The sequence below is a fragment of the Alexandromys fortis genome, unplaced genomic scaffold, assembly GCF_014885135.2.
Source record: "Alexandromys fortis isolate MF-2015 unplaced genomic scaffold, M_Fortis_MF-2015_v1.1 scaffold_155, whole genome shotgun sequence".
Lineage (NCBI taxonomy): Eukaryota > Metazoa > Chordata > Mammalia > Rodentia > Cricetidae > Alexandromys > Alexandromys fortis.
This window is the reverse complement of record NW_026068052.1, coordinates 893239-908609: the sequence shown is the minus strand read 5'-3', so window position 1 is coordinate 908609 and position 15371 is coordinate 893239. Positions and strand designations below refer to the sequence as shown.

General features: G+C 38.7%; 1 protein-coding gene across 6 annotated transcripts in view; it reads right to left on the bottom strand.

Moving 5' to 3' along the window:
• Tex11 (testis expressed 11) overlaps window positions 1–15371 on the bottom strand; it is a 290243-nt gene that overhangs the window by 95344 nt on the left and 179528 nt on the right. For all 6 annotated transcript variants that reach the window (XR_007588266.1, XM_050119701.1, XM_050119702.1 and 3 more), the window contains one exon: window positions 13952–14076. Coding sequence is in view for 5 of the 6 variants with exons in the window: in XM_050119701.1 (XP_049975658.1) it covers window positions 13952–14076 (125 nt within the window). In the remaining variant the exon portion in view is untranslated. The remainder of the gene's footprint in view (window positions 1–13951; window positions 14077–15371) is intronic.

Sequence of the window (15371 nt, the reverse complement as noted above, 5' to 3'; positions counted from 1 at the left end):
GAGTGAGGTTACTTGGTCCTTTTTTTTTTTTTGGTTTTTCAAGACAGGGTTTCTCTGTGGTTTTGGAGCCTGTCCTGGAACTAGCTTTTGTAGACCAGGCTGGTCTCGAACTCACAAAGATGCACCTGCCTCTGCCTCCCAAGTGCTAGGATTAAAGGCGTGCGCCACCACCGCCCGGCTTACTTGGTCCTTTTGACATTAAGATGGTAGATTCACTATCCCCTGACCAAAGGTCAGGAAATTCAAGCATGCTTCTGCTGCTCCTTCTATTTATTTTTTTGTTTGGTTTTGGTTTTTCAAGACAGGGTTTCTCTGTGTAACAGCCCTAGCTGTTCTGGAACTTGCTCTGTAAACCAGGCTGGCCTCGAACTCACAGAGACCTGCCTGTTTCTGCCTCCCAAGTGCTGGAATTAAAGACATGCGCCACCACCACCTGGCCGTTTATTTCTTTTCTTTTTAAAAGACAGGGCATGGATTTGGGTGGGTAGAGGATGGTATTTGGAATAGGAGAGAAAATATGATCAGAATATATTATATGAATTTTTCAATAAAAAGGCAAAAAATAAAAAAGATGTAAACTCTCAACTTGTTGCTCAAACACTGTGCTTGCTCACACACTTTCCTTCCATGATTCTGATGGACTCTCATCCCTCTGGAACTGTTAAGTACCAAACAAACCCTTCCTTCTCTAAGTTGCCGTAGCCATGGTATTTTATCACAGCAATAGAAAAGTAACTAATGCAAGTCACAAAGGGGTACTTAGTACTACCATATTACTAAAGGAATAAAAGTTTCCAATTGAATTCTAAATACCCATCCTTTTGACCTAAGAGAAGTGCAACTCTCAGATCTCACTGAAGAAGATTCTTTTTCCCCCAGCAGATGGAGACTATTAGAGAGATCTATAACTGGTTTTTAAAAACAGGCAAGAAAAAGGTGACTGTGGGGGTGCCTAGCTCTAAATGGGACATCTCTATCACAAGTCTACACCTAAGTCTCAGGGAAAATTGTCATAGAGTGGGTAGAGAGACTGTAAAAACCTAAGGACTGGCATGGCAGCCATAAGATAGTTTTTTTTCTGGACAGGGAAGAGATAGACTTCACATGAACATTCAACAACATGGTTATCTGTGTAAGACCTATAAAAACAACACCAATTTACACATCAATACAGATAAAGCCCCCAAACACCCATCCCCTAGATGATGAGCTACAGGCAGTCAATGGCTGCTAAGGGAGGAAAAACCAGTTTTATTTCTTTATTTCATACAGAAGACCCACAATCCTAAGGGTTCAGATCCAAATACATGCAAATAAGAGCAATGTAAGTTGGAATCAGTTTTATACATACATATATAACATAACATACATACACACACACACCACACACATAACTAAAAGGTCCTGAATTTGAAAGGATGTGGTTGTGGACACAGGAAGAGTTGGAAGGCAGAAGAATGTGGAAAGGATGGAAATATAGTATACTCATGTATGAAACCTTCAAATAATAACAAAATCAAATTTATTTTAAAAAGGGAAGAAAAAGTGGGGAATGGGAAGAAACCAAAGGGGAAAAAGGGAAAGCTAGATTTGATGGAAACAAACATGTATGTATGAATTCTCAAACTAAAAAATAAAATAAGAAAATCTAATAGAAAAAATCATTTTAATTAAACAGGATTAATATTGGAGTACTGGCAATCTCAACTAAAGAAATTTGTAATAAAAAGTCCATAATAAGACTGACCTTGGCCTGAACCAGCTACCTAGGCCAGAATGGGCCTGAGAAAGCAAGCTCCATGGGAGTGGGAGTGGATCCAGTCCAGGGACATTGGCGGACCAGGACTGAGCCAGCGACCTGGGCCAGAGCAGACCTGAGACAGCAAAATCCACAGGAACAGGTACAAGGGAGCAACTGCTGAGTGAGTGAACCAGAGCCAGAGACCACTGAGGGTCTGGACATGAATCTGGGATCTTCAAGGGAGAAGACCTAAGCCAGGACTTCTGTGGGTCTGGGCGTGAGTCTAGGACCTCAGAGGAACTAGACCTGAGCCAGAACCTCTGCAGGTCTGGGCATGAATCTGGTATAGCCCCTTTGGATGTCAGTGTGTCGATTTCTCAGAAAATTAGGAAACAAGCTTCCTTAAGACCCAGTAATACCACTTTTGGGTATATATCCAAAGGATGCTCAATCTTGCCACAAGGGAATGTCCTCAACAATATTCATAGCAGTGTTGTTTGTAATAGCCAGAACCTAGAAACAACCTAAGTGCTCCTTGACCAAAAGAATGGATAAGGAAAACGTGGTACATTTACACAATGGAGTACTACACAGCAGAAAAAAATAATGACATCTTGAATTTTGTAGGCAAATGGATGGAGCTAGAAAACATCATGTTGAGTGAGGTAACCCAGACACAGAAAGGCAATGATCACATTTACTCGCTCATAGGTGGTTTTTAAACATAAAGCAAAGAAAGCCAGCCTACAAACCACAATCCCAGACAATTTAGACAACAATGAGGACCCTAAGAGAGACATACATAGATCTAATCTACATGGGAAGTAGAAAAAGACAAGATCTCCTGAGTAAATTGGGAGCATGAGGACCTTGCGGGCAGGTTGAAGGGGAAGGGAGAAGCAGGGAGAGGAGCAGAGGAAAAAAATGTAGAACTCAATAAAAATCAATTAAAAAAAGACTGACCTTATCAGGAAATGCTGGACTATTTTTTAACAAAGAATAACTTTCAGGAAAAGTAAGAGCTTTTCAGTGACGAATTGCCTCTTCCTCCTCCATTTTCTCCTCCTTTTCCTCAAGACAGGGTCTTCTATGTTGCTCATGCTGGCTTGAACTCACTGTGTAACTGAGACTGGTCTCAACCTTGTAATCTCCTTGCAGGGATGAACATTAAAGGGACTTACAAATATATGTAGTGACTTTTTATAGTCAACTTCTCTTAGTTTGAATTTCAGCTGAGCTAAAGTTAACTCCTTCACTATATAACTTGGTGGAAATATAGAACAACTTAGGGTCCATGAATGCAAATAAATAGCACAGAAAAGAATGAGCATATGGAAAGGGTTACATTATTTTAGAGAAAATCGCTTTTAAATAATCTTGTTCATAAATGGTTAGTGGTTAGGCAGGTATTATTAATTCAAAACTATAGGAAATTTAGAACAGAGCAAAAATTGTCCTGTCAAGATTTTTAAGACTCTTAGAGATGAGGAAAATAAAGCTTAGAGAATTTAAGTCGCCATTGTGAAAAGTAAGGCAAAGTGAAACAATTCATTTATTTTGATTTGTATCGTTGAGTTAGGTACTGAAATTTTTCAACAAGTGAAATTTAGAACATCTTTTCCTATTTCTGTGAAAAATGTCACTGGAATTTTGATGGTGATTATACTGAATCTATAGATCAATTTGATACTATAGACATGTTCACAATATTAATTCTGTCAATCAATGAACATGGTAGTTCTTACTATTTTTCTAGAATCTTCTTCAGGGTTTAAAAATTTCCATTGTAGAGGCATTTTCCTTGCTTGATTGGGTTTATTTTGGGTTTTTGAGGCTATGGTGAACAGGCTTGTTTTTAGTATAATTTTTTATTATATTCAGTGCTAACTTGAACCTGAAAAGAAACCACTGGATGTTCTGTATTATTATATGTATTTTAAAGCAATAAAAGTATACTTTAATGTTCTGCAATTTATTACCAATTCACACAAAATCCTCCTCCCTTACCTACTTCCAAGTAAGAATTAACAAGTGAGGTTTGAGAGTATGCTACAGGTATGACTTACAAAGTACTGTAAGTCAAAAAACCATAAAAGACACTGATATTCAGACATTTAAATACAGAGTGGCAATTATGTGCCTGATGCTAAGCTAGGTCCCAGGGACACAAAAACAAATACAAATACTCCCAGCCATCAGCAAACTTTTACAGTACACCAGCTATTAAAGTTTAGATCTGAATTTCCTGACTCCCTACCCCTTAAAAAACAATTTTATTGCTGATAATTTCAAAGACGTCCCAATGTTAATAGCCAGGCTATGCTTACCTCCCATATGCCTACCGCCCAGCTTCAATATCTCATCCATCTTCCCACTGTAAATCTGCAACTACTTCTTCCATATTATTTTGAAGACTTTTCCAGATCATCATCACACCCATACATATTTCAAGGATGCATCTAGTATAACCACATGACCACTATCATACTGCCTAGAAGTTAATGTCAAAAAAGTCATGCAAAGTTCTAAGTGCCTCATATTCTTTAGATTGAGTTCTCTCCGATTTTATTAATAAAACCTGTGAAGAGAAGGTGAAATTAAGGAACATTTGAGGGGTAATATGGAAACATAACACAGTAGAAGCTTGATAAAATATATACGTGTATGAAGTTCATCTAAATGAAATCACTAAATAATGAGGGAGAGAGTGTGTCATCTCTTATCACCAAATAAAGCTTCTAGTGCTGGCACTGAATTACATCCAACTGAGTTGTTTGTCAAAGATGAGAATCCCTATATAACCCAGGCTGTTACCAGGACTATATTTTGTTCTCCACAAACTGATGGCAAGGCCCCATTGCTAAAGAAAACACCTACACAACTCATTGAATATGGAGAGGTTGAGATGGAGCCTATGTTGTAGTGTCATGGGTGTGGGAGGGTACTCTGCAAGCCACAAAAGGAGAAACATAAACACCAGACACTTGTGCATCAATGTTTATTACAACACTGTTCATAGCTAAGTAATAGAGTCAAACTAAGTCTCTAATAACAGAGTAACAAATAAGAAAGGGTGTGTATTACACAAGGGATTTTTTTCAACATAAAGAAGAATGAAGCTATGTTATTATCAAGGAAATAAATGAAACTGGAGATAAGTTTGGCCCACCTCAGAAAGACAAATATTAATATGTTTTCTCTCATTTGTGGTTCCTAGATTTTATTTAGTCAATAAAATCATGAATATGTCTATAAAACAACATTAGATGTGAATAAAGGCAAATAAATGAAGGGGAATAAATGAAGCAAATGAAAGAGGAGAGGGAGAAAAAAGAAACAGGGAAGTGGGGGGATATGTTTACCACAAAGCATATCTGTAAAAAATTAAATTGATAACTAAGATTAAAAAGAAAAAAGAGAATTCTACAGTGTACGGCTGGGTAAATTGTGTGTTATGACAAAACAATTTACAATTCCAATGCTATCTCAGTGTTTGATATACTACCACCAGTCACAAACACTAAAAGCAGAACATGCAGTAGATATAGTCTTGAACTCTTGTCTAAGTAGAGAATTTCTGAAAGCTATATTTAAGAACCTGAACAGTCTTCTCTCATCAGAAGGTAGTGAATTTTATGAATGAAAAATCGGTGACAAAATCTTTCCATGAATTGCTAAGTTCTTGATATCTTACACCATGGAAATTGTGAGGAGAAATGTGTTTCTATAGTCCTAGCTGAAATAATAGAGAACCAGAGTCAATAGCCATGTAGGTACTATGTTCTATGAGAATGCAGATGATATATATATGAATCTATTCTTAGGAAGCGTGGAAACATGAGGATTTGGGTCAACAAGTGAAATACTTCAGAGTGCACCATTTAAGAAGGTACTCCACTTACTTTCCGAATACTGTAAGTAGCAAGCCTATGCCTGTAAGACCCTGAATAGGTGCTTCAAGTTTTGAGCCCCAGTTACTTTATTGTCTTACCCTTGTTCTTCATCCGAGCTTTTCAAGTATGACATTTAAACTTTGACAATATCATACATGTGAATTCTGTTTTATGGGCAGTTTTACCCACCATTTCTCTCTCTCTCTCCCTCTCCCTCTCCCCCCCCCTCTCTCTCTCACACACACACACACAACCCTCCTCAATGAAACCTTTCTTCTTCCCAACAAGTCCCCCACTCCAATTCTGGTATCTTTTTTTCCCGACCCACTGAGTTTAACTGTAGTCGCCTGCATGAGCATGAGTGTGTATGGAGTTTTTACTGGAACATAGGCAATGTATCAATGGCTTTATCACCGAAGAAATTACATGACCATATCTAGTAACTACTGGATTACCTGCTCACAGTCCTTTACTGAGGGGTGGAAGCCTTACAATCCTCTCTGTCATGTATGATGAAACAGTGAGAGGTCTAATCTTGTACAGTTAACAACAGAGTTCATATATGTAATAGCTGTGTCTAGAACACATTGTTTTGTAGGATCCCTTCCCAAACTCTGACTCTTATATTCCTTTCATTCTCTTCTGCAATATTCCCTGAATCTCGAAGGGGATAATCATATGATTCACTTAGGACCTAGTACTCTACAGTCACGTATTCTCTGCACTTTGACCAGTTGAGTTTCTATGTTACCTTACGTCCACTGTGAAAAGACGCTTGATAGAGGGAGAGTCTTCTGTTTTGTGTTAATTTCATTGGTTAAATAAAGAGACTGCCTTGGACCTTTAATAGGACATAAAATTAGGTAGGCGAGGTAAACAGAACAGAATGCTGGGAGAAAGAAGCTGAGTCAAGGAGTCGCCATGATTCTCCCACTCCAGACAGACGCAGGTTAAGATCTTTCCTGGCTACACAGATTATTAGAAATGGCTTAGCTCAATATGTAAGAGCTAGCCAGTAAGAGGCTGGAACTAATGGGCTAGGCAGTGTTTAAAACAATACAGTTTCCGTGTAATTATTTCGGGTAAAGCTAGCCAGGTGGTGGGAAGTGGCCCGCCACTCCTATTACAACAGACACTCTTATGATAAAGACTGAGAACAACATATGTGGATATTAAGAAGGCTGATTGATACCATATCCACTTTAGCAAAACAACAGTAGCTGGTTTTCTCCTAGAGCCTATGACCTCCTCAGCCACAGGCTCTTGACCAGGTTTCTAATATAAGGTATGAGTTTCCATCTGTGGTATGAGCCTCAAATCCAATCAGAAAATACTTTGTTACCCCCATAATAGTCATGCCACTATTGTACCAGTAAGTGTATCTTGGCAGGCAGGTCATTGTCATAGTTCATAGGGTCCACAGTTAGTTAGGACTGCTAACGACTTTCCCAGCAGCTTGCTACCCAACATGGAGGAAAATTCCAGCTTATTCCACTTGAATTCTGGTGTCTTTAGTAATAGGGTCTTATGATATAATTCTGGTAGGCAAACAAGGATGTTGTTTTAGTGGCATCTGTAGCCTTCTTTACCAACAGCTCATAGGAGGGTATCCCGGACCTGGTACTGGAGTTCTCATTTAGTAACCTTTGGCTTCTGGAAGGAACATTATCCACCCATGCAAGAGGACTCTAATCTTTTTTTTTCAATTTTAATAATAATTTTAATAATTTTGTGTGAAGACATTAGGTATGATTTTATAATATTCAGCTAAAGAAACTTAAAGATGAATCTTTTTTCTATTTATTTTTTTTAAAAAATTACCGCCTCCTCCCCGTTTCCCATTTCCCTCCCCCTCCTCCTACACATCTCCCCCTCCCCCCACTCCCCTCCCCCTCTCCCCCCCACTCCATTCCCCCTCCCTCTCGAGAATGATGGGTGAGAAACGTGAGAAGGGGAGATTGGGGGGAGCTTGGGGGAATGGGATGGTTGGGATAAAGGAAGGGTGGACACGGAACAGAGAAATATATATCCTAATTAAGGGAGCCATCTTAGGGTTGGCAAGAGACTTGACTCTAGAGGGGCTGGCAGGTGTCCAGGGAGATGTCCCCAGCTAGTACCTTGAGCAACTGAGCAGAGGGAATCTGAAATGACCCTATCCCATAGCCATACTGATAAATATCTTACATATCACCTTAGAACCTTCATCTGGCGATGGATGGAGATAGAGACAGAGACCTACACTGGAGCACCGGACTAAGCTCTTAAGACCCAAATGAGGAGCAGAAGGAGGGAGAACATGAGTAAGGAAGTCAGGAACATGTGCTTATCTATTTTGGTCTGGATAGCCTCACACAGTATAATTTTTTCAGTTCTAATTTCCTGAAATTCCATATTAATTTGAATATTGGTATTGAGAATAACTTCATTTTCTGACCACTCTCTTACCTATCTATGCATTCTCTTTATTACTCTGATTCCAGCAATCCTGCAGTAAAACCTCCAACTCACTGATGCTTCTAACTTTTCCCTGTATCTCATTCCCTTAATGTCTTCTGATACACCCACTTAAAATTCTAGAAGTATTCACTATAATTACTCCAATTTTACTGATAGTTTTCATTCATTAAATTTATTTTACAAAAACTGAAGTCTTGTTAAGCCAAACTTTGCATTGACTTTTGTTCTTTCATTCATTCAGCAGAATTCAGAAGTTGTTTAAAATTACACAACCATTTGCTTTTTTTTCTTTCTTTTCCTTTCTTTTCTTCTTTTTTTTTTTTTTTTTTTTTTTGTTTTTTCAAGACAGGGTTTCTCTGTGTAACTGCTGTGGCTGTCCTGGAACTCGCTCTGTAAACCAGGCTGGCCTCAAACTCATAGAGATCTGCTTGCCTCTGTCTCTTGAATTCTGGGATTAAAGGCATGTGCCACCACCATCCAGCTATTTGCTTTATTTCTGAGCATCATCAACTGAGTCTTAATCCTATTAGCAAGCACTTGACACTTCTTTAATCATCCATTTCCTGCTTTTATGAATAATTAATTCATACCTTATCCTGTCTTCTCAAATCTCCTATACATATCTCCCAATGCCATTATTTGACAGCAAGTTTAAGAGAAATGAAAAAAATAATCTATCAAAAAGAGAGTAAAAAGAGCAACTGATAAGGTAAGAATAAAACAAGAAGTACTAGAAACCAATTGTGTTTCAAAGAATGGTTAACTGTTTTGACTACAGCTAATAGGTAAAATATGATAAGAACTAAGATTTAACCATTGCAATATACTAGACAGAGGTCACCAGTGACCTTAACAAAAGCTGACTTTCTGACAAAAGCTTGACAGAACAAAAACTCAGGAGATATGGAGGAATAATAAGTATAGACAACATTTCAGAGGAGTTTTGTTACCAAAGAAAGAAAATAAGCTGGGCAGTATTTGATAAGAAAATGATTAAAACAGTTTTCTTTTGTTTTAAGTTTCTGTTCATTTGAATAGGACAAAAGTATATTTATAAGCTATGAGAATAACTCAGTAAAAGGGAATGCAAAGGCAACAATAGGTGATTTCAGAAGCAAGTGCTTAAGTTGAGACTGCCTTTAGGCAGGAATGTGAATAGTTCACCCACAACAACGGTTGAGAAGGTAGAATATAAGATGCCTGGCATGTGCTGTAGCATGACTTCTAGTTGTTCTTAATAATTAGAACCCAGAGTCAGATATAGGGGTGAATGCTGAAGATCAGAGAAGCAGAGAGGCCAGCCACTAGACAGACAGTTCTTTTACCTCTACCAATGCTCTAACCAAAGAGGTGATCCTATCCTCAGAATGCATCTCCAGACTCCATCTGTTTCCACCAAACCTCAGGCTGCAACTTTCTCCACTGAACCTCAGGTTGCACTGAGCTCCTGTCTCCTTCCACCTTATCTTCCCCTCTCCACCCAGCCATATCACTCCTATCTCCACCTCCCTAGTACTGGAATTAGAGGCATGGGATCCCAAGTGCTGGGATCACCTTTGTTTGAGCTCTGTTTCTCTTTTAGGCAGATTCAATCTTGTGTAGCCCAAGGTGGCCTTGAACTAACAGAGATCCCTCTGCCTCTGCCTTCCAAATACTGGGATTAAAGGTGTGTGCCACCACTCCCTGGCCTCTAGTGACTTAACTCTGCACTCTGATCTTCAGGCAGCTTTATTTGTTAAAACATAAACAAAAATATCACTACAATGTGCAGAGAGGTCATAGTATGAATCTATGGAGATTCTCTTCCAGGGTTCCTTGGGTTTTACAAACTAGAATATGCATGCTATATCACTTTGGAGGGTATTTTATGAATGACTAGTATTGTGGTTTGAATGTAAAATGTCTCCCATAGGCTCATATCCTTGAATACTTAGTTTCCAGTTGGTGGTTATAGTGGTTTGAATAGAAATGGTCCCCATAGACTTGTGTGTTTGAATGCTTGGACCATAGCAAGTGGCACTATTAAAAGATGTGGCCTTGCTGGAGTGTGAACCTTTTGGAATAAGTGTCTCACTGTGGAGGCAGGCTCTGAGGTCTCATCTACACTCAAGCTACAGTCAGTGTGGCTCACAGTTCACTTTGTGTTGCCTGCAGATCAAGATGTATAACTCTCAGCTCCTTCTCCAGCACCATGTCTGCCTGCATGCTGCCATGCTTCCCACCATGATAATGGAGTACACCTCTGATACTGTAAGCCAGCCCCAGTTAAATGTTTTTCTTTATAAAAGTTGTCATGTTCATGATGTCTCTTCACACTAATAGAAACCCTCAGACAATGGTGTTGTATGGAAAGGTCGAAAACTTCAGAAGGTGAAGCCTTAATAGAGGAAACGTATCAGTGGGGGCAAGCCTTGAGATTTTATGGCCCAGCCACACTTTACACCATATTGTTTCTGGTCCACTGATGCAATAAGAGTGGCTGGCCTCATGTTTCTACCACTACTCCTTCCCAGCGTGATGGACTTTACACCCCCCGGAACTGTCAGCCAAATAAATTTTTTCTATCTTAAATCACTTTTGTCAAGGTATTTTTATCACGGCAACAGGAAATGAAACTAATACAGTTTGATGGATAAGGTAGCTTATTTTAAAAGAGAAAGTGTTGTTTTACCTTATCTAGCCTTTTATCCTATGATTGGATTATCATTGTCTTCTATTCTGCTTCTAATTTTTCCCTATTCAGCTCCCCAAGAAAGCCAGAAACGCTTTCTCGAAGCACTGCTTGTGATTCTGTTTGTTGTTTGGGTTTGGTGTCTTCTGAGATTAGGTCTTCACTGTAGTCAAAGGCTGGTCTCGAAATCCTTATCGTCTTGTCTACAGGATATGACAGCACACCTGGCCTCAAAGGGTTGCTTTTTATATAAACTACCAACAATGTTTTCTTGTTGTTTAGAAAATAGCTATTGTATAATCAGGCCACAGATATCAATTCAACTTTATCCTGTATGTTTCCTCTATAGCACTGTTTTATTATTAGATATTTTTTTTTAAAAAATACCAATCCAAATTCTCGCTCACTCCCCTCCTCCCATTCCCTCCACAGACCCTTCCACCCCACCCCCTCTAATCCTAAGAGAAGGTAAGGCACTTTGCTTTGTGGAAGGTTCAAGGCCCTCCCTACTACATCTAGGCTGAGCAAGGTATAATGGGATAGTTGAGATGGAGGAAGGACAGATATGAGAGCAAAAAAAGGAGATATCTTGATTGAGGGAGCCAGCAAGAAACCTGGCTCTAGAAAAATTCCCAGGAATCCACAGGAATGACCCCAGCTAAGACCCGAAGCAATAAAGGAGAGGGTGCCTGAACTGGCCTTGCCCTGTATTCAGACTGATGATTATCTTAAATATCACCATAGAATCTTTGACCAACAACAGATGGAAACAAAGGCAGAGTCCCACACCAGAGCACTGGACTGAGCTCCCAAGGTCCAGTTGAAGAGTTGAAGGAAAGAGAATATGAATAAAGAGGTCAAGACCATGATGGGTTCATCCACTGAAACAGTTTACCTGAGCTAATGGGAGCTCACCAACTCCAGCTGAACTGGGAAGAAACAAGCATAGGACCAAACTAGTCCCTCTGAATGCGGGTGACAGTTGTATGACTGGGATGTATACCTTGCTCAGTATAGCATTGTTTTAACATACAAGTCACTATATTAGGTACAAGTTTAAGAATTGTGGAGAAATAAATATTTTATTATTCCAACCATATACACTGTCTCATGAGCCAAGCCAATCATATTACTTTTTTATATTTTACTCACATCATCTAATCATTTAAACTATTTTCTTACATATCTAAATGCTACCTTTTTTTCAAAGCTCAACTTACGTTTTCCCTCTATTGTAGAGATTTCCCAATACAATTCCAGTTTCAGTGCCTCCCTTCTTCCTGCAAATTTCAGTGAATCTTAACATGCATATTAGTTATTTGATTTTTGTTCTATGTACTGTCCATTAATGCTAATGTATGTTTTGTTCATTCAAACTATCTTGAGGACTCTATTTCTAGATTCTAGACCAACAACTTACCCAAAATTGTCACTAAATACAATTTCAACCATAGATTTGGATACTAATGAGCAAGGTAACATAATTTCTAAAGGAAGAAAATTATTTGATGTTGACATGGGATGCATTTGTATAGGATGGAAAGAAAGAGGAAGAGAGAGGAAAAGGAAAATCAGGGTGTCTGTATAGGTCTGAGCTACGTCCTCTGTATATGTGTCATGATTGTGTAGCTTGGTGTTCTTGTGGGACTCCTAACAATGGGAGTGGAGGGTGAATCTGACTCTTTTGACTGCTCTTGGGACCCTTTTCCTCTTATTGAGGGGTCTCCTCCAGCCTTGATGTGAGGGTTTGTGACTAGTCTTATTGTAGCACGCTATACTGTGTTTGCTTGATATTCCTGGGAGCCCTACTCTTTTCTGAAGATAAATGGAAGATGAGTAGATCTGGGGGAGAGAAGAGGTAGGGTGCCAAAGAGATGGATCAGCAGTTAAGAGCATTTGGCTGCTCTTCCAGAGGACCTGGGTTCAATTCTCAGCACACATATGACAGTTCTCAGCCATCTGCAACTCCAGTACCTACGGCACCAGACACATAGGTAGTATATGTACATACACGCAGGCAAAATACTCATTATACAGAAAATAAAAAATTAAATCTTTTTAAAGAGTCATAGTTTATAAATCACATTTTCAATCATCTTAGTTAATTTTTACAAAAGTCTTTGAAGCAATACCTTTATTTGCTAATGGTGGTGTTAAGATTTTATTTTAAGTTAGGCATTTATTAAAAGGTGGGTCCAATATTCCATTCAGGCCAAGAGTTCCAAAGCTGGTAGGGCACCTTTTCTCATTCTGTATCTCATTAAGACCAAAGTTTTGCAAATAAAAATAGATATATTATTAAACAAAAGTTAATGTTTTATTGTTATAAAAGACACAGGTTAGTCATAGCAGTAGCAAACGTCTTTAATCCCAGTACTTGGGAGGCAGAGACAGGTAGATCCCTATAAGTTCAAAGCCAGCCTAGTCTACCTACATACTAAGCTCTAGGCCAGTCAGAGTTGTATCATGAGAACATCCCTCCCAAGAAAGAAAGAAAGATCACAAGTGTTTAAACTATATTCATTTAAATTGATGATAGATATAAATTTCTAAGTAGATACATATTTATTTGCATGTCATGATATACTCCCACCCTAGCTTTTCATAGAGCTGAGGATACAAACAGGGCTTAGTGCATGCTAGACAAATGCTCTATCATAAGCGACATTCTCTGCCCCTGAAACAACATTTTTAAAATCTAAAGTTTCTTTGATTTTTAAATATCTTTCCTATCATTATCATCATATTCATCATCATTATCATCATAGCCACTATTTGTGTGTGTGTGTGTGTGTGTGTGCGTGTGTGTGTGTGTGTGTGTAGGACACATGTGGAGGTTAGAGAACAACTTTGTGAAGTTGGTTCTCTCCTTCCACCTTTATGTGGGTTCAGGGGATTGAACTCAGATCACCAGGCTTCTGACAAGTGTCTTTACCCACTGAGCCATCTCACTGATCCTAGGGGTGCTTTTAAAATTAGTGTTTGATATGTTTATTTTTGTTTGTTTTAAACATAAATCTGTTGCCTCAAAATAAGATAAATAAGATAAAAACAAGACTATTATATAAGAATCTTGGTATGAAAATATGAGACAAAACAGTAAAAGAAGGACTCTTCTATGCCAAGCTGATGGTGATGAATTCTTTTTCAAAAAGAAAAAGAGTATAATAGTGGATAAATATGAATTACCTCTAGAGCAAACTGTATAGCCAAACTTAGGATTTTGGTAGGTGAAACTTCACTTTCAAATAGACCATCATCATCCAGTTCTTCATCTGTTAATAATTTCTCTAAAGTACGGACCACCTGTAAAGCTGAAATAAACAATAAGAATGTGAGATATTTTCTTCAAGGATAATACTTACTTATGGTTAATTATATCATAATGGATTTTGAATCACCTTAAGATAGTCATATTTTTGGAAATATAAAATTATTAAGTCATATGAATTAATAAGCCATCAAGAAGGACTTGAATATTAGAAAAATACCTAACTGAGCAACTACACTTTTGTAAATTTATCTATAGAATTAGCTTCAAAAGCAAATAAATACAAGATGTTCATCTAGTACTATTTGACCTGGATGGAGTAGGGGAGGACCTTGGACTTCCCACAGGGCAGGGAACCCTGACTGCTCTTTGGACTGGAGAGGGAGGGGCAGAGGAGTGGGGGGAGGAGGAGGGAAATGGGAGGAGGTAGAAATCAGTGTGGTGGTTTCTCAGGAAATTCGGGATCAACCTGCCCCAGGACCCAGCAATACCACTCTTGGGAATATACCCAAGAGATGCCCTATCATACAACAAAAGCATTTGTTCAACTATGTTCATAGCAGCATTATTTGTAATAGCCCGAACCTGGAAACAACCTAGATGTCCTTCAATGGAAGAATGCATGAAGAAAGTATGGAATATATACACATTAGAGTACTACTCAGTGGTAAAAAACAATGACTTCTTGAAGTTTGCAGGCAAATAGATGGAAATAGAAAACACCATCCTGAGCGAGGTAACCCAGACCCAAAAAGATGAACATGGGATGTACTCACTCATAGGTGGTTTTTAAACATAAAGCAAAGAAAGCCAGCCTACAAACCACAATCCCAGACAATTTAGACAACAATGAGGACCCTAAGAGAGACATACATAGATCTAATCTACATGGGAAGTAGAAAAAGACAAGATCTCCTGAGTAAATTGGGAGCATGAGGACCTTGCGGGCAGGTTGAAGGGGAAGGGAGAAGCAGGGAGAGGAGCAGAGGAAAAAAATGTAGAACTCAATAAAAATCAATTAAAAAAAGACTGACCTTATCAGGAAATGCTGGACTATTTTTTAACAAAGAATAACTTTCAGGAAAAGTAAGAGCTTTTCAGTGACGAATTGCCTCTTCCTCCTCCATTTTCTCCTCCTTTTCCTCAAGACAGGGTCTTCTATGTTGCTCATGCTGGCTTGAACTCACTGTGTAACTGAGACTGGTCTCAACCTTGTAATCTCCTTGCAGGGATGAACATTAAAGGGACTTACAAATATATGTAGTGACTTTTTATAGTCAACTTCTCTTAGTTTGAATTTCAGCTGAGCTAAAGTTAACTCCTTCACTATATAACTTG